Source organism: Pleurodeles waltl, chromosome 12, assembly GCF_031143425.1.
Source record: "Pleurodeles waltl isolate 20211129_DDA chromosome 12, aPleWal1.hap1.20221129, whole genome shotgun sequence".
NCBI classification, from domain to species: domain Eukaryota; kingdom Metazoa; phylum Chordata; class Amphibia; order Caudata; family Salamandridae; genus Pleurodeles; species Pleurodeles waltl.
In genome coordinates this window covers 280,924,154-280,944,422 of record NC_090451.1, presented here as the reverse complement: position 1 = coordinate 280,944,422, position 20,269 = coordinate 280,924,154, and the positions used below count along the sequence as shown (strand labels likewise).

The window sequence follows — 20,269 nt, the reverse complement described above, 5'->3', positions numbered from 1 at the left end:
TTTTCACTTGTGGTAATTAGTAAGGACTTTCCATTTTGATTATGGAAACATTAAACATGGATTGCTACTAAAATAGCTCAGGGCGTTTGAATCTGCTTTTGTATTCCACATATCTGGTTAGATATTACAATCCGAGCAAGTTAGCCACGTAATATAATGAACTTGGTTCAGAGATGTGTTTGAAACTTGCATGGTTTGGGTTTTAATCCTGGCAGGGCTGTCACTGCCTTTCATCATTCCACTGTTTTGAAAAGAGAACTGCCAAATTGGATTATTCTAACTATTTATGTGAAGTGCCAAAAAAAATTGGTTTGGTGCGATCACTAATTAAATTCTATTGTTGACTAACTATTATTCTCTTTCGTGCAGCTCGTGAATTAAACCTGTGGTGGCGCAAGGAAATTTCGTATGCTATTTTGTTCTTGACTTTTTAAGATATTATTCGATCAGGGTTTATCTAAACATTATACGTTTTTACAAAATACGTTTATCTAAGTAATCTGTTTAGGCACATTTACCAGTCCTATATGGATTAAATGTGCTCAGTTCTCATGGAAATAACGCCAGATTCTTCACAAAATCGTGTTTAAAATATATTTCACTTATTGATTCAAAAAGGAAGATTTTTTATTGCGCTATTACTTTAAGCGAATCCTTACATTTGCATAATATATTGTCTAGAAAATCTTACCCCCTTTGACTAGTGAATAAGACTGACAGCTCATTACTTTTGCAACATTTTGAAAAGTTACCCCCACCCCCCAAAAACCAGTTTTATTCAATTTGTGTATTTAGAGTGAAATCCGTATTAGCAATGCACGATATGGGAAATGTTTTTAGATAGCATTAGTTTTCTACTTTTCTGCACAAATGATTTTGAGGTAAACCAATATCGTTATCACAACATTTTGTACCACAATACCGCCTAAAGCTATAGTAGGACACTATAACTGTGGAATAGTAAACACAATGATGTATTAAATACATGTATTGAATCTAACAAAGGTATCAGTGAGTAGAGGGATTCTCCAGTGCAGTGATGCGCGTCAGTCTTTTGTCAGAACCTCAGCAGAGTGCTAAAGGTGTTGGGAGCTAGAAGACACAATCACCTCCCACCCTTCTCTTTTCTTTTGGGCAACTGTAATCTTTGAGCTCTGAAAAGATTCTTTAAATTCCTCCACATATCCTACAGAGATGCAGTGGGTACGTTGGAGAGAGACTGATCAAGTCTATCACATCCGAAAAGAAATATGTAGCCAACGGAGATTTGGAGGCTATTTTCAACAAGAAACATTTTCTGGTTAGAAAAAATACAACACAAAAAACACGGTTAGAGTGATTTCCTTCAAGAGCACGCTCTGAAGCCAAGGTATATTCCCAGTAATTTCTTCCATGAGTCCCGGTATGGTAAGTATTAATAGCTCCTGTTTATATTTATAGGAGCTAGCCATTTACGTGCCCACAGCTGAGTCTTATACAGGATATAGGTCCCGATTTACGAAGACAGTCATAACTTGTGCCAGTTCTTCTGAATTTTTTCATGCTTCTATAGAATAATTACTAAACTTCCCTTTCTAAACAGGTGTTCCTTGCAACCAACCCAATAAGCAACAGGCATGAATCGCAGACACATTACACTTGAATACAGAACCATATTAATGCCTATTTTGCACACTGTACAAAAAAGATACACTGTATAAAAACATGGTAGGCATCTGTGGATAAATGCATGAACCCAAACACATATGATGTCAACATCAAAGCGAGACACTCCATGATGCATGACAACAGCCAGGGAACATTCTTCTATCAATACACATGTGCAGTAAACTCTTCCACATGAAGCCACACCAAGGGCATAGATAAACACAGGTTGGACCCACAATTTTGGGCCACCTGTCATATTCCTCATTGTTACAGCGGTTCTACTTGCCAAATGACATACCATGATGTATGAAGGTACCTGTCAGACTATACACAATGTCAACACACTCCAGTCTGTGATACAACACTATTGTAAATGTATTATTCCACTAAAAGTTTGCCTAGCACATGTATGTGAGGGGATACAGAAATCATACCATCAACATGGCTATGACATCCCTGAAAGTTCCTGAAGGGAAATTGTCACATGCTGCCATGTAGGCACAATGATTGTTGGCAACAGTCATGAGACATGATTCATGGCAATGGACCTTCCTCACTTACAAAGGGAAAGTGGTTTGCTACATCTGCAAACAATTATGAAGGTAAGCCATGTCACATATATGATGGGCACCTGCACACCACAGACTGCAGTGAGGCACCAATACCAATAAGATACTGAGTTTAACTTGCTTTTGGGCGTCAGATATGTACATACACATATGCCCAGACACATGGCAGAGGACAGTGACCCATAATACAATTACCTTTTTTCTGTGACAGACAGGGGAAGTGATTATTGGCTCACAAATAACACCCACTACAATAACAAATAGTATATGAATGAGGAGTTGACACAGCCATTTTAGAGCCCTGCAGAATACGTGGTGTGTGAAATCCCATAAGAACGCCACTTGCAACAACGTTAGCCTATGGCTGTGTCTGCCATGGTAGCAACTGCCATGACAACTTCTGCCTGTGGACGTGGGCCGTGTCTAGTGTTCAGTGGAGTAGGTCAGGCATCTGCCATTTTAAGAGCATTTCCAGTTGTATTTGGCAAATAAGAAATGCCTCATAACTCTGAAAAACGGTCTAAACAACTGATAAGTACTGGTCTTGTCCTGCCATGGTTGTTCTTCTACTTTGACAACATTTTTGTACTTAGCCAGGCACACATGACAAGTTTATTTTGGGCACAGACACCCCCTACCAGTTATTTTATATTAGGGAACTTTTGTCACATTATGAGTAGCATGTTTTTCTGTTAAAACTCATTGCTGTCCAGATAGATGATGTGTACACATTTGTGGTGAGGAACTGGGGAAACATATTACTTCTGTGGTAACTTGTACTGGGCATCATGTCATCAAATCATGGCATGCCTTCTCACAGTATGTCAATAACATGCATTATGTATGTTGAAAGACATGAATTGGATGATGGCTATACACACTACTTGTCCTACATAGGTACCCATGGAGGATAAGGTTCAGACATCCTCCAGTCTACTGTCCACTGCCAGACCTTCAGGCCATGAAAGACAGACACATCATCCAGATGTACCATCTTAATAGGTAAACAATTGTGGATGTTTGTCGTCAGTTGGAGCCAGATCTACTGCCTGATATTTCTCATCCAAATAGCATGCCACCCATTGTAGAAGTCATGACAGTGTTTCACGTCCTGGCCACATGGTCCTTCCAAAATACAGTGACCTTATTTGCTGGGATGTCCCAGCCTATGTTCAGTCTTGTGTTGAAGGATGTACTCTCAGCAAAGTTGAAACACCCGGACCGCTATATACGGTTTCCTCAACATGAGGATTTTGCACATGTGAAGACTGACTTCTATGGTTTGGCATACATCCCACATGTGGAAGCCATTGATGATACACATTTTGCCTTGGTTCCACTGCATGTCAACAAACAAGTCTATCAGAACAGAAAGAACTTCGGTTCCATCAATGTCCACGTTGTTTGTTTGGTGGACTTCTACATTTCACAAGTATGTGTCCGTTATCTTGGTTCAGTCCAATTGCACAGCTGATGTGACGACTGTACCCAGAGAGGGCCTGGCTGGGTGGTAAGTCACATACGTCATGTGTGTTCGTATCAAGTATGTGCTGCAGAAGAAATAATGAGAGGGATTGATTGTTGGACATATGCCCCATTCCGTTTCAGGGGACTCTGCATAGCCAAACTGCCCATGGTTGTTGACACCGGTGAGGAACCCAGCTACGCCAAGGGGAGTCCATTTCAACGATGCACATGGAAGACCGCAGGCTTTTGGGCTCCTGAAAGTAGATTTAGGAGCATAGACAAGATTGGTTGAGCCCTACTCTAATTACACAAAACAGTATGTATGATCATTGTGGCATGCTGCATGCTCCACAACATTGCCCTGAGGAGGAACATCCCATATATACAAATGAGGGGGAGCTAGCAGTGCCACCGGGTGAGAATCCTAAAATGCCAAGTGAGAATGACAGTGATGAGGAGGAAGGTGAAGACTTGCAGGCAGATCTCATCAATCAATCCTTTACTTGGGTGTAAGTGTGTAATAATATGTGATTCCTGCGAGTGTATGGGGAACTAGTTGACAGAATGTGTTGAGTAGGGCATGTTTCTCACAAAGGGTAGGGGATCTCACGTCTTGCAGTGTACAGGCAATGTGTAATAGCAAATTCCGACTGAAAAAAGCTAATACCTTCATTATCTTCCTTGTTTGTGTCAGTCTCATGGAAGTGTGTTTAGATCTACTGAATGCTGATGTAAGGTTTTGGTCATATGTATGTGTTTATCTTGCCTGAACGTCTTGCATTGTGTTTTATACAGGGCTTTTCACCATCTCATCATCATGTGGACATTTCAGAGTTGTGACATTGGCATGTATCTGTTGCTGTCCTGGCATAGGAAGTGGACATGGATTGCTCCAGGTAATGTTGTCCACAGATTTGGGGTGTATAAATCCTTTGGCAAAAACTGCTAGGACAGTGAATGGGAGCAATTCTGAAGTGCACAATACACTTGTTTGATGTGATGTGTTGATCCAGTTGTCTCAGGTGTATGATCATATGGCCTTGATATATGCTGTCATGCAGTGCAATCCATGCATTTTGCCTTCACATTAAGTTGACAATGATCCCATATGACCTGTATACAGCTGTCAAAGTGTTACCTCATTGCAGACCTCAGCACCTGTGACAGAACACTAACATAAGTTTGTATCATGCCACCAGACGCTTGTTTATTGTAATGGGATAGACCTATGATTAGAGACTGTTTAACTGCCCACTGTCTGTATCATGGCACATGTCAAGTTGGTAGACCTGGCTTTGGTATGTGATGAGGTTCAAACTGGTGACAACATCCACAAATCTGTTAGCCTACTCTACGGGAGAAGGTCTGACATTGCCCTTTCTTCTGTGGTCTGGGGGACCGTCCATTGAGATATCTAGCCTGACTCAACATAGTTCTGCCATTCTTGGCTATGACAGTCCAGACCTTTTGTCAGTCTGTGTGCTGTAGAGTGAAATAAAATGTTTAGTGTGAGTAGTCACTTGTGCCGTTGTGTTGTAGTAATCCTCTGCATGCCACTACCTGTAAAATTTCCCTCCATCCATTCCCATATTATGTATTCATTCTTTGGATCACATGGATTTGACATTCAACATCTCAAAATGAAGTAAAATTTGTGGTAGGCATTGTTTTAGTGTTAGGTGTGTTTATTTACATGGGCACAGGAAATTAAGGTTACATTCCAAAAAAGAAGTTGACAGTGAATGAATCAGTCATGGCGGATGTAATCATTAGAGTAGATGCGACTGCATTTGGAGTCCAAAGTCAACCAAATGAATCAGTGGCACACAAAGGAGGTTCATTAGGAAGGGCTAACTTGCTGTCAGTGGTTTGTGTCTTGACATCTGCACATTCTGGATGCTTAGGTGGATGTCCCCACTTGCGGGGGTGGGGGGTCCTTCAGCTACAGAGGCTGGTTTATCTGAGCCTGGTCCTTCCCCTGGCAGAGCTTCCCTTCTAGTGGCTGCCACAGATGTAGAAGGGGCTGGAATTGACTGGCCAATGGAAGGGGTCTGGTGTTGTTGACAGGGTGGTGGTGATGTTTCTCAGCACCCCCGTTAGGGATGCCATGTTGGTATTGTGTGCCTCTTACTGTTCACAGATTTCCGAATGGAAGTCCCTCTGTAACTCCTTGATCTCCCTGAGTTCTGCAAGCACCTGACCCATCACACCTTGAGATTGTTGGTATGCTCCCAAGACTTGGCTGATGGTGTTCTGGCCAGAACCATCCCCAGCAGCCACATGCCACTGTCCCTCACCATCCCTCCCACACAGCCTACCCCAACGTGCCTGTGAACTTAGTGCAGCTTATTCCCTGCTACTGTTTCCAGGATCATCATTGTCAGGGATGTCTTGCTGTGACTCAGGATCCTGGACTGAGGAGCACAAGACTGTTTTCAGTGTCCTTGGGACACTGGTTTGGGGGAAAATAGTTGCCTGAGTTGTCATCGTCACAAGGCTGGGAGGAGTCAATGTTGTCATGGTGAGGCTGACAGGTGTCATCTGACCAGGTTGCCCTGATGGGCCAAAACCGTCCTCAATGTCCACACGTCCAGGAGTGTTGTACTCACAGAGGGCTTCATCCATGGGGGTAGTGGCAGTCTCTTGAGTAGTCTCTGTGTTTCAAGTGGCAGGTAGACCTGTTGAAGTGAGAAACAGAATGTTGCAGGTTGTATTGTTACATCTACCTCCAATTGTGGACAGTGACATTTGACTTAGGCCATTTACACATTGGATTTGCCAATTTGACTTATGTGACAGACACACATGCTATCAACTGTGTCGACCTGACAGTTGGGTAACATGCCAATTCCAATTGCAATCAACTATCTTCAGGATGTCTGAGTTTATTGGCACTTTTAGGGATGGCCATATACTTATATCCTGCCAGCAGCGCAGTGAAAACAGTTGCTGGGCAGGGTGTGGTTTAGGCCATCTTAAGACCTAGTTGACTGTCATGCAGGCAGGTCCAGAACCTTGTTGTGTATGTGACAGTTGTCATCATGTTGTCAGTGCTTTGGGAATGATTCTGCTGCCAATACCTTCATATGATGCATTTTGGTGCCTTTGATCTGTCTTTGATGTTTTTTGGCACACAGTTTGAGCAGTCCTTCCTTTCCTCAATGTTTGCATCTAGGCATAGCTGCTTAAGATGGATCTAGGTGGTTAGCCACATCAGAGAGTATACCATCATTTGTATCTTGGTCCCTCCCAGGTGGGTAAACCATATCTGTGAGTTCACAGGCAGATGCACATTATCAAATGGGTACTAGTCTGGTTCTTGGAGTTACAGGGACAGGCTCTCCTTGGATATACAGTCATGTTACTTCAAAATATACACTCAATGTACATGGGTCATTCCCTCAGGTGAGTACAGTTTACTGGTTGAGCAGAGGGAGAAGGGTTATAGTGACAGAGGATAGTGTTGTGGCTGAGTGGAGTGAGAGAAGCAGGGCCTCCTGGCCTTAGCATTGCTGTCAGTGCCTGTCCTATCCACAGACTGTTCAGATGCCATCCCCTCAGGTTTGTACAGTTTACTGGTTGAGTAGAGGGAGAAAGGTCATAGTGGCGGAGGACAGTGTTGTGGGTGGGTAGAGTGAGAGTAGCAGGGCATCCTGGCCTTAGCATTGCTGTCAGTGCCTGTCCTACCCACAGACTGTACAGTTGCCATTCTCTCAGGGGAGGGCACACTCCAATGTGGAGTTTGTAATAAATGTCAATTTTGAGTATGCCACACTGTTCTGGTTTTAGTAATGTTGGATTCAAGCTAGCTTAGCTGATGAAGGGTGATACCCTGAAACCGGTCCTCGGACACTTGTTTCCAGTCCAGGAAGGACCTGGCTTGGCAGTTCGGACTGGACTGTTCCCATGAGGAACAGGGTCAAGACTAATTTGTATATGGCTGGGTCCAAACTGGCGTGGCGTAGTGAGCACAAAAATGATGGACTAAATGAATGGGGGTGAATGTTTACGTTGTTCAGCATTCCTTCCATCATCTTTTCTTTATGCATTTGTTGCCCCAAGTGGGAAGGGTATGCCCAGACGTGGCTCCCGTGCTCACTGCGCCACTGGATTCAAGCTAGCCTAGCTAATGAAGGGTGATACCCTGAAACCGGTCCCAGGATGCTTGTTTCCAGTCCAGGGAGGACCTGGCTTGGCAGTTCGGGCTGGACTGTTCCCATGAGGAAAGGGGTCAAGACTGATTTTCATATGGTTGGGTCCAAACTAGAGTACCATAATGAGCAAAAAACAATGGATTAAACACAGATATTTGTGACTGGGGTGAATGTTTGCATTGTTTAGCATTCGTTCCATCATCTGTTCTTTTTGCATTTGTCGCTCCAAGTGGGAAGGGTATGCCCAGATGTGGGTCCTGTGCTCACCGCGCCACTGGATTCAAGCTAGCCTAGCTGACGAAGGGAGATACCCTGAAACCGGTCCTAGGATGCTTGTTTCCGGTCCATGGAGGACCTGGATTGGCAGTTCAGGCTGGACTGCTCCCATGAGGAACAGGGTCAAAACTGATTTGCATATGGCTGGGTCCAAACTGGGGTGGCGTGGTGAGCAAAAAACAATGGATTAAATCCAGTTCTTTGTGATTGGGGGTGAATGTTTGCATTGTTCAGCATTCCGTCTATCATCTGTTTTTATAGTAATGGTGGGACAGTGCCTGCTGGAATTTGTAGTGCTGTCAATCCCTATGCTGCACCTATTATACAGCGATGTAGGTCCCCCAGGTGGGTCTAATTCACATGTTGGTGGTCAGACAGGGGTCTGTGGACACCTGGGGGGTCAATCTGACCCTGGCGGCCGGTGGCCGCCAGGGCCACCGACCACGGGAGCACCGCCAACAGGCTGGCAGTGCTCCAACGAGCATTCTGACCGCGGCGGTTCAGCCGCGGTCAGAAGCGGAAAGTCAGCGGTCTCCCGCTGACTTTCCGCTGCTCGTTTGAATCCTCCATGGCTGCGGAGCGCGCTCCGCAGCCATGAGGATTCTGACCCCCCCTACCGCCATCCTGTTCATGGCGGGAAAGCCGCCATGAACAGGATGGCGGTAGGGGGGGTCGCGGGGCCCCTGGGGGCCCCTGCCGTGCCTATGCCAATGGCATGGGCACGGCAGGGGCCCCCGTAAGAGGGCCCCGCAAAGTATTTCAGTGTCTGCCTTGCAGACACTGAAATACGCGACGGGTGCCACTGCACCCGTCGCACCTTCCCACTCCGCCGGCTCGATTACGAGCCGGCATCCTCGTGGGAAGGGAGTTTTTCCCTGGGCTGGCGGGCGGTCTTTTGGAGACCGCCCGCCAGCCCAGGGAAAAACTCATAATACCCTCCGCGGTCTTCTGACCGCGGAGCGGTATAATGGGGGCGGAATTCTGGCGGGCGGCCTCCGCCGCCCGCCAGAATCAGAATCACCCCCCTGGTCACTGGACCTTTGAGTGGTGTGACAGTGAGGGTGGCAAATGTTGAGCAGTGAGCATGCATGCCAATACATATTGGTGCCATTTTTCTTGTTGTGACTTACCTGACTCTCCCAAGTATTCCTGTCAAGCCTTCCGGATGCAGAAATGCCAAGCCGTTCTCCTCCCATGATGTGAATTATAAGGGAGGAGGTGGGGGACCTCAGACAGTCTTCTGTACATGCAGCTGGTGCCTGGATGCCATGGAACGTACCTTCCACCTGGGGTCGTTCCACCTCTTCCTGATGTTGTCCCTTGTGCACAGGGTGAGGCTATCCTTTGCCACATTTCTATTTTCCTTGCAATAGTAGTGTGCTGGACTTGGGCTTCAAATAGATGTGGCTCTACTCTAATGAGCTCATCCACCATGACTGTTAACTTATCTTTGGTGAAATGGGGATTTTTCTGGGGTGACATGGTGGTGAAATGAAATAATCAATGATAAAGATAGGTGCTGGGAAATGAGAGGAGATGGGTGGTAAATGGATTGGAGAGGTGCACATGGATGTCATGTGGGTGTGTAGAGGATGTAGAATATTTGCTCAGTAAGAGATGGAGGGGTGCCGATTAAGTTGGAAGTTTTCTTTTTTGGGGCGATCTGGATGGCGTAGTTTGCGTTGGAGTTGCAAAGGATTGTGGTGTCTAAGGGGTGTGTTTTATAGTGTGGTTTGTAGGCATGTTGGGTGTGTGAATGTATATCAGCCATGTTGTTTTTTTTAATCATCCAATGTGGTGTTGTGTATTACTGTGGTGTCCGCTAACTGCAGTGGTTCAGACCGCCATTGGAGGGACGCCACAGCATGACCGCCAACATAATAAAGTACTTGCGATACGTTCAGTTGTTGGTTGTTGGGCTGTTGGTGCTGGTGGTCGGGCCACCTTTCTCCTCCCCTCCAACATCCTAGGAGGAGGGGGGGTTGGCAGGTTTTTGTCAGTCCTGCCTGCACAGCTCGTGATACGGCGGTCTGTATGACTGCCAACATGGCGGTCTTTTGGCAGGTCCCAGTATAGCAGTCTGGCGATCCGACTGCCAAACTTGTAATCAGCCCCAAAGTTGTAAATTTTAACCTTAGCATAAATATATCTAACATCACCATATGAATGTTTGTCTGAGATCTGTAGATGATTCTTCTTCAGCAGAAAATAAGAATACTACAACAGATGGAGAGGAATCAATGTTTTCTACGCACCACATATTCATATAGGCCAAAATCTTGCCATCAAAATTCTTGTCTGGTAATAAACAGATATCAGTTTTCTGTCTGGCAAGAGAATCTAACATCTTTCTTTGTTTACCAGGGTGCCTTAATCTTTTAATATTTAAAGAAACAATATTAGCCATATATGAATTATAAATAAAAACACAACTGGAAAGGAGAGAACAGTGAATATCATAGCACTGAAGCCAGCGGAGAAATGTAAAAAATTTAGAAAAAGTAGAAGAGGAAGGTAGCTCATTTTAAAATAGTCAAAATGAGAGACAGACAAATATCTAATGATAAACCTATTAGTATGAGGTACTAAAGTGGCCATTGAGAATGACTGCACCTATATCCACCTAAGCATTTAAATATGCATATATTGGACTGAGCATCATTAAACACATAGCCAGGCTTCAGCAAGTCAATTTATTCCTAGGTCATCCGAGTCATGAGTATCCATGCATAGGGCATGATGTTGATTCAGATAATAAAATCAGTTGGGAAACAAAAGGTTTCGGAGATGTCATTCTTCCAGATCCTCATGGTGGAAGGGTCAAAAAGGACATATTTATTGCCACAGTCTTTTACCTTAGGCCTTAAAGGTGTGAATTCCTTTCAAGTAGAGTTCGTTTCTTTTGCAAAATCTTGATGAAAAGAGATTTTTGTTCTTTCAGTCATGAAGGATGGCATTTCTCAAACTGCTTTCCTAATCATCACCCCATATGTCTTTGAAAATGACTTGTTCAACCTTGACCTGGTTTGGCTTTAGCTTTATCAATTTCAAATTTCTCTATACATTTTTTATTGAGCAACTTGGGGGTCATGTTTTCCAGACTTAATCTACTGTCTGGGCCTTCTATCTATTCTGGTAGATTGACGATTCTTCAATTACATTATCTATTTCAATTCTCTAGATCCAAAATAATTTCTTCATACAAAGGACTTTAGTAGTGACTTTAAGCATCTGTTTTTTTATTTTCATGTTGTAATCTGAAACTTGTTTTGACAGTTCAGCTATGTCTCTCAATGTTTTTACTACTCTCACTATTAGCATCTCTATTTGTAGGAATCACATCGAGTTCCTCCAATATTGTGCCCAGTGAGTGCTCAGCAGCTTTCATTATTTTAGATTTATTGGGGGTCAGAGACCCAGTTTGCTTTCTTTAGTTTCAGCACAGAATAATTGTTTTCCTTCCTATTTTGTCTAATGTGAATGAATGTATTATTTTAAAATAAGTTGGTAGTATAGTATAGCAACTTAAATAGTGTCAATTCCTGTAGAAAGAGGTATAAAATAAAATGAAAAATAATGTTATGCCTTACAGCAAAGAGAAATAAGGCAATAGCTGTTATTGGTGTTTCAGTAAAGAATGTTCAGTAAAGAATGGTTAAACAGTCTATTTAAAACATTAGTCAGGTGCAGCACCAAAATAGGTCGAGAAGGTCCTTAAAGTCAAAGACACACATCTCACATTCAAATTTCCACCCTTCCTAACAGAACTCCTGGGATGTGCTGCACAGACAAATTGGTCACTGGTTTCAGTCCAAGAGCTGCTGTTCTCATCTTTTAACAGCCACATGTATCTTCAGCTAAGCAGCAAAATGAGGTAAGAATCTAAAGCATAGTTTGATGAATTTTCAGTTGCTCTGAATCGTCTTTAGGACATAATCTTTTTCGTGGGTGCCTGGAGCTAAAAGAGGTGCCACCATTCCACTGTCCACACTCACGCCACTCCCAGATCATTTTTCAAACTTAAAAATATGTCTAACATGCTCCTCCTTCCTGGCTGTTTTCCCTCCTAATTTTTCTGAATTGTATGCTGCAATTACCAGTGGCATATAATAACAAGTGACCTTGCGATTTCAGTCACAGTAAAGAGAGGTAAAGAGAGGTGTATTAGAGCCAGTTACATTGAGTACTACAAGTCAGAGCTAAGGTGCACTGGCAGAGCTCAGTGTGGTTATGAGGACTGGAACTGTAAGGCTGCTACAGAAAATGCATCTGTAAGGCTGCTACAGAACCATAAGTGATCAAGACACATTAGCAGAGCTGTCTGTAGGCCTTAACATTCTAATACCAAGACAATACAGCAAACCCGGCTTTTGGTGATCTGACAGAATATTGGTACATAAATTAAACAGATAAAGTGTTGCAGATCAGGATATGCAACATTTTCCTGGGCCTTATGAGGTCCAAACAGTAGAAATGTAAGTGCCAGGATCAATGAAACCAGAATTGAGGTGCATAGGCAAAGCTGTCTTTGATCACCAGCTCTCGTCTCAAATCCAATGGATGCTGCAGATCAGGACTGAGAAAGACTGCAAAGCTCAGTGGTAAACAACTGAACTGGTCTAGCAAGAATGTTACAGATTAGGAATGAATTGCATAGACTTTGTAGCCACAAGAACTCACCAAATTGTAACAAATGGTTTAAAATTGGTCCTGTTGCAAGAGAAAAAATTCTAAAAAGGCGACATGTAATTTTGACTGCCGAAAAGGCTTGTGCCAACGTTGTAGGAAGTGCCTAATTTTATGTTCTAGGTTGGTTACGGGAAAACCATTCAGGAGTATGATGGAGCTATGTGTGAGACAACCAGGGACTAGTGAGTGACACAGTGACCAGAGGAGAGCTAAATGGGCAAAGAAAAAGTAGAGGGAAGAGAGATAGGGGCTCGGTAAAAGAGAGAGAGAGAGAGAGGGGACAGGATGTAAAATGTGCAGAAATGGAACAAACATGCAGAGGAAAGTGCAAAAGATGAAGTGAGATGAGCAATGGAAAGGAGGCTACAAGTGGAAAATGTCCTCATAAGATAAAAGCTGAACAATTAAATAACTTGGATAGATGATTGAACCCAACATATACCCAGCACTAAATGGGTTGGCTTGGGCACACTAAATGCATTGTAGTCACTGGCAAATAAATATGTGGCATCCCTAAACCCTTCCCCTCATTGAAAGAAGGCTACTGAAACTGGTTATTTAGGGTTTTGCTCATTTTGTATTTGTTGTTTCCAAATGCTTTACATACCCTGGAAGACTGGTTTGATTAAATGTATTTCTTTTAGTCTTAAGGCATTAGCAAAGACAATAAATAAGTTATTCCAATACAAGAACAATGTTCATATTTTCCTTATTCCAGAATTTCCTATGTGTGGAATCATTTTCCCCTGATGATTAATCAAATGAAATTAAATCAAATTCACAGTCTGATCAGTGTGAGTAATGAAAAACAAAAGAGGTACACTGGTACATATAACATATATATTACAAATATAACATATATATTACCTTTGTGTTGTTCCTCATCAACCATGTTGTCTGTCTATATCTAAATGTATCCTTCAATCTGCCATCACTCCTAAATACCACCATGTAGCTAGTTATAGCTTTACTGTTGGAAAAATATACTCATCATTATATGTATTTAAATAAAAATAAAGAAAATCCTATGCATTATGACTTTCACCTAGTGAGAAGAAATATGCAACACTATATAGAGATCCTTATGAAGGCACTACCTTAAATTAAGGCACCTCTATTACACTGAAGTATGTGGTAAAAATTGGGGGCTTGTCTTTCTCTAATTAACGTTTTCTCAATTCCACCTGCTGTTTGGTGCCTACATGGTAAATTATTGGTACAAAGCTGGTCTGCAAATTGTTGTTAGCCATGCTTTTATGATAGTCGTAAAATATGGTGTAATATTTTTCTCGTTAGGAGTGACACAGTGTAGGCCCCACTAAATATGCCTACTCGGAGTTATCAAAACTAGGAGTATTGCTCTGGGAATAGAGTTAGAAGGGATTTTTAGGTGGGCCCTGGCAGCCGTATCAGAAAAGTAGAAATTGGTACTTTTGGATCTGATTTCTCTCTCTCATTAATACTTTTCCTCCAGAATTTCACATGGAAAGTTCAGCTGTTGAAAGTAAGAAATGAGGCCAATAAATGTGGCACGAGTGCCTTTGAAATTACTGAAAAACTTGTGATGTGTCTCATGGTGTATTTTAAATAAGTAAATATTACAGTGTTAATTTGGCTTGCCAAGTCTCTCACTTTGGGGGGGGGGGGCAAACTTCCTAGTCTTACTTATCTCTTGGTTATACACTTTCTACCCAAATAGTGTTATTTTCTTTCTTTAAAGAGTAGGTATCCCATGCATAAATGTGCACTCAATGAAATTGTTTACAGTAACCAAAGGAATTTAGTGTCAGTCTGAGTCTGATTCACACTTGGGTACTTTTCATGATGATCATGTATTTTTTGTATTGGGAAAATTCAGCATCAAAGTTATCTACACTTTGATAATTGTAGGTCAGATCTGGAAGGTATTATGTTTAATGAATTACATGTTTATCCAGTTAAACATTTAAATGCATGCGGATTTACATTATCAACTCAGAAATAGATAACAGTAATGCTCATCGCCTAACCTGTTGTAAGGATTCCGATATCTGATACCATTGCCACATTCACCCAGACAAGTGAATTCATGTGTGCAAAATGTCACATTCCTATTTAAGCTATTTCCAATTCACAACATAACAACATCAATGTTTATGTCCATATCTTCCACAGACAATTTGATATTGGCAACTTGGTCACATTGCCCTAGATAAGGAACTATTTAATGCAAAAGGTGCATCCCTGTGTAAGCTGTGCTCATCGTTCTCTGAAATCATGTTCGCTAGCTGCTTAAAGCCAAAGAAAATGGAGTGAGTCAACTTATAAAAAGCACGTTGGAGAAGTGTACTCTACCTTTGTCCAAAGATAATCTATTCTGACTCAGAAGTAAGAAATATTGTATATAGAAAGAAAAAAACGTGAACTCAGCTTGTTGGATCTCCATTTAGTGGATACATAAAGACAAAAATTAGGTAATTGCAATTTGTACTGCAAAATTTTAAGATTCACTTTCAGATGTGATAGCACAAACTCGGGTTACAGCAAACAAAAGTAAAAAAAACAATAATTGTTGAGTGTGAGTCTTCTGAAAATTCTTTGGGGGTGGTTTGTTTAGTGGAAAATCAGTAGAGGAATAAGAATGCTATTTCAATCCAAGGAAAAGAAGAAATATCAGTAAAGGTAAACTTCAAGAGAGGAGATTAACGATCATATCTAAGTAAATCTGTCTGCATGTCAGTATGTTGCAGAAAGTATGTAGATGCACTCTGGAAAATAAATCAGCATCAAGATTTGGAAAAGTCAAACAATGGTCTGGGAAAAAGGATGGAACATATCTTGGAGACTCCTTAAGCTTTTCGTGGTTAACCTAATCATTATTTGGTCCCCGATTCCTGTTGTTTTAATATATATTTATTGGTTAGATTGGTTGTCAAACTTTGAGACATTTAGTTCAAATTGTACTTGGTAATTATTTGGTAAGGAATCAGAGCCAGTAAACATTTATCCACTTAGATTTCACATCTTCATTTCATTTTAGCAGTTGATATTACATGTATCCGCAAAACATCTGTTAGTAAAATATCCATATCCAGCCTTTACTAACATATAATATATGTACAGGGAAATGCACTGACCACTTAATTGTTCAATTTCTTCACCATGCATTAATGATATATAATAATGTGGCTAAGGGTGCACGGTGGGCATTTATATTCTGTCTCTCCTTGCAAGCAGGATGCAATCTTTGTTATTTTCTGATTACATAGCTTCCTTCACACTGATACATGCATAATATTTATCAGGTGTTTTATCCTGACCATACAATAAGAACAACACATAACATAGTCAAAACTGTAATCACATACACGACCAAAAAAAATCTGTCCAAAACAAAAGCAACCATAAACCATTCAGATTTTCTTTCTTCTTTCTTAGTGGTGTTCATCATCTGCCTTATTTTTAGCATTTCCAACAAGATCCTCTTCAGGAGCTCTGATTCAGTGCTGTCTCCTTCCTTGGATGCAAATGTTGGTGTCTGTAACTCTGTGTCCCTTGTTGAATACATTTCTTCATTCTCTGTATAAAATAAGAAAGTATTTTTAGGTTATTTAAACAGCTACCTGGACTATGGGTGCTCACTGATGGTCTTCGAGGCCAACACCAAGTCTATATTTCATTATAATCAATGAATATGCAAATTATCTCACATTAAGATCAATTCTATGTAAATTTAACTTATGAAATTTGCAGAAACCCTGAGTTCTTCTTGTCTCATCCTTAGCTCCTCAAAAACATCCATTTGACTGCTGAGGGGTTAGCCTAATGTTTCTTTTTTTGTCTTCATGACCCCTGAAAATAGAAATAGCACGGTTAATCTCAGAGTTACCAAAAGCTAAATAAGAAGCTGCAGCTCCTGTATGATGTCCATGGCAAGCACCTATATATTGCAAACAGAAGCAAAGAAATATACTTTTGTTTCTGGAATCATCATGATAAAGTGCACACTTAGGCCTGATCCACAAAGGTTAACATACATGCAGAGAACTACTACACCTATGTGTAAGTCCACACCTTTTTGCTATTCACTATTTCTGAGTTACACATAGGTATACACATGCATGTCTCCATCACTTCAGTTCATGGGATGGAGGAATCCAAAGCTACTACTAGTAACCTTTCACATATAAGTGGAGACCTCTGTCACTGTGGTGGGAATTTTCATATAGGAAAGAATAGGAAAAAATATTGAAGTTGATTATTCTTTAAAAATGTTTTAAATATTCTATTGAAAAATGCAATTGCAAAATAACTTAAACTATTTATTACAAACCTATAACTAATTCAATAAAAAGTTACAGTACATTACCTCATTCATTTAAATGTGCATTCATTATTAATTCAAATATATGCCTTTCATTTCTAAATATTTCTTAAAAGTAAATAATTTTCAAATCTCATCCACTGTAACATTTTTATTTGTATTTAATATATATTATATTTTGTTGAAAGTTATATGTAGAAATAAGCTAGATTATTTTAATAAACCTGTTAAATTGTTAGCACCGACACTTAGGACAGCTGTCACATGGTGGCACTGATGGTGTAATTTAGAGATGAGCAGAATAGTAGTTGCATATTAATTCAATATACATTGAAAATAACTAATGCCCGTTGCCCAAGCCATTCTTCTGGCATAGTGGCCCTCAAGCAGACTTGTGGAAGTGTGATGGTAGGTGCCGTCATTGACATGCTGGAAGTGGCAATGGATGGTGAAAGCTGTGGTGGCATCCTGATAAGGGCCCTGGCTCATGTTCTTTTTCTTCAAATTAAGCACTGTACCTAGAGCTTCACACAGACACTGATGTATTTTGACCACCACATTCTTTATCATGGTTAGTGGGTCTATCATTTCTTTCCTTTTTATATGTACAAGCCAGACCTGTTCATAATGGAGCATTCTGGGAAATGTATTTAACTAAAAATAAAATATAATTTAATTTTAAACACAACATAGGATAGCAAAGCTTGAGGCACAATAGTTGATGGTGAGTGTCTCTCAAGTTTAAATAGGGTGAGAACAGTTGTTTCCATCTTACTGCCTTATATACAGGCACCCCCCACCACGCACAGTTGTGTCATCAATGATGCCATTGCAAATGTTGCAGTGATACTGTTAGACCTGTCAGCCTTAGGGTGGTCTCCCCCTAACCGCTTGCCTGGTTTCCCAATGCTTTGCTGATTCTTTTTTTTGGCCTTAGAGCTTTGAGCAGTTCTAAAGTGCTTGTCCACTAAACATGGTAACATTGGTGTATACATAATTGGCTTATTTAATTTATTTGTAAATGTCTTGTAAAGTGGTGTACCATACCCACAGGGCCTGCAAGTTACATTCTCCTAATGTGCCTGAAGCACTACTTGTGCCACCCACACAAGTAGCCCTTTAAACATGTCTCAGGCCTGCCTTTGCAGGACCTATGTGTGCAGTTTTACCACCACTTCGACATGGCATTTAAAAACCTTTGCCAAGCCTTAAACACCCCTTCTATTACATATAAGTCACCCCTAAGTTAGGATATAGATAGCCCATAAACCAGAGTGCTGTGTAGGTAAAAGGTAGTCCATGTACTTGTATGTCCTTGTAGTGAAAAATAACCAAATCTGTTTTTCACTACTGTGAGGCCTCCTCTAGGAATTCCTTAATGCACTTTTGAGTTGTAATTCCTGATTGAGAAGGAGTAGCCAAGTCATTTTTCATATCATTAGAATGGTAATGCTAAATCCTCTGTACTGGTAAGTCGGATTTAACATTACTATTTTATAAATGCAACTTTTAGAAAAACAATGGATTTAGGTCCAGGTTTCTGACTGGGGGTGAGTATTTGACATTGGTCAGCGTTCCGTCTATCATCTGTTCTTGTTGCATTTGTCACCTTATGTGGGAAGGGTATGCCAAGTTGTGGGCCCGTGGTTGCCATGCCACTGGATTTGAGCTAGCCTAGCTGATGGGGGGTGTCACCCCACAACTGGTCCCAGGATGTTTGTTTTCAGTCCAGGGAGGACCTGGCTTGGCAGTTCAAGCTGGACTGTTCCCATGGGGAGGGGCACGGTCAAGACTGGTTTGCATATGGCAGGGTGCAATCTTGAATGGCGTGGTGAGCAAAAAAACAATGGATTTAGACCCAGATCGCTGACTACGGGTGAATGTTTGACACTGTTCAGCATTCCATCCATCATCTGTTCTTTTTTCACTTTTAGAAAGTGGACATTTCTCTGCTCTTACAGCTCTGTGTGTCTGTAGACTGTCTCCAAAACACATCTTGGTGGTGACAGCTACACTTTTTGCATTCTCTCTAGACAGCCACAAACACAAGATGGTTAGGTGTGTCTGAGCACTCGTCTGCTTTCTGATGGCTCTTCCAGGGCAGGAAGGGAGGGAAGTGCTGACTCTTACACCTGAATAGGCAGAGCCTGTCCCATTCAAATGGCTGATTACCCCCTACTGATAGTCTGGAGCCAGGGTTGGTAACAAAATACCTTTGTGCACTTCATACACTCTTCTTTGAAGTCACCCCAACTTCAAAGGCACAACTGGGTATAAGTACTGGATCTCTGACCCCATCAAATCAGACATTTCAGGACCATCAACTGGTCTCTGTCAGAAGAACTACCAAGGACTTTTACTTTTCTGGACTGCTAAACTGTGCTGCCCTGCTGCCCCGATGCTCTCTGGGACTTCCGAGGGAGAGCTGGAATATGTCTTGCACTCAAAGTGATATCCAAGGGCTTGCTGGCTTGCCTCCTATAGCTTGAGACTCACGAATATCAAAGTCTCTGTCCCTGCTCATATGCCTGGTTCACTGGAAGTGGACCCAGATACTTGCGCCAGGGAGTTTGATGCATCTTCAGTCTGCTTGGAGTAGAAGCTGTGCATCAACCCTGTAGCAGGAGTAGAACTGGCACATTGCTCTCGAAACAACACATCTGCAGGAGGCTGGCCTGGTTTGTGATGGGTACCAAAGGTACTTATACCAGGTCCAGTTATCCCTTATCAGTGAAATGTAGTCAGTGTCTAGAAGCCAGGCTGTCCAGAGGTAGCTGTAGGCAGAGCAGCCAAGGCTTAACTAGAAGACATGCAAAGCTCTTGCAATACAACTGTAGTCACACAGTACTTACACACAAGAAAGACAATATTCAGTGTTACTAAAAATAAAGGTACTGTATTTTAGTGACACAAGGGAAAAAATATCTTAGAGGCTACACTTCCTTAGGAGGTAAGTAAAACACATACCTAGTAACCAAAAGTTGCATAAAATAATGCAAATAGTGAAAATCACCATAAGTTACTATGGGCCTAGGGGGAACACAAACCATATACTAAAATAGTGAAATGCGAATGTCGGTTTCCCACCTAGGCAAGTGCAGTGTGTAGAGGGGCGCTGAGAGTGTAAGAAAACACCAAAGGTAAGAAAAGTACCCCACCCTAGA

At 41.7% G+C, this 20,269-nt stretch overlaps 1 protein-coding gene across 1 annotated transcript in view; it reads right to left on the bottom strand.

Moving 5' to 3' along the window:
- Positions 1 to 15,212: 15,212 nt before the first annotated feature.
- LOC138268065 (5-hydroxytryptamine receptor 3A-like) overlaps positions 15,213 to 20,269 on the bottom strand; it is a 287,520-nt gene continuing 282,463 nt past the window's right edge. The window contains exon 9 of the mRNA XM_069217426.1: positions 15,213 to 16,360. Coding sequence (XP_069073527.1) covers positions 16,092 to 16,360 — 269 coding nt within the window. The 3' untranslated portion in view covers positions 15,213 to 16,091. The remainder of the gene's footprint in view (positions 16,361 to 20,269) is intronic.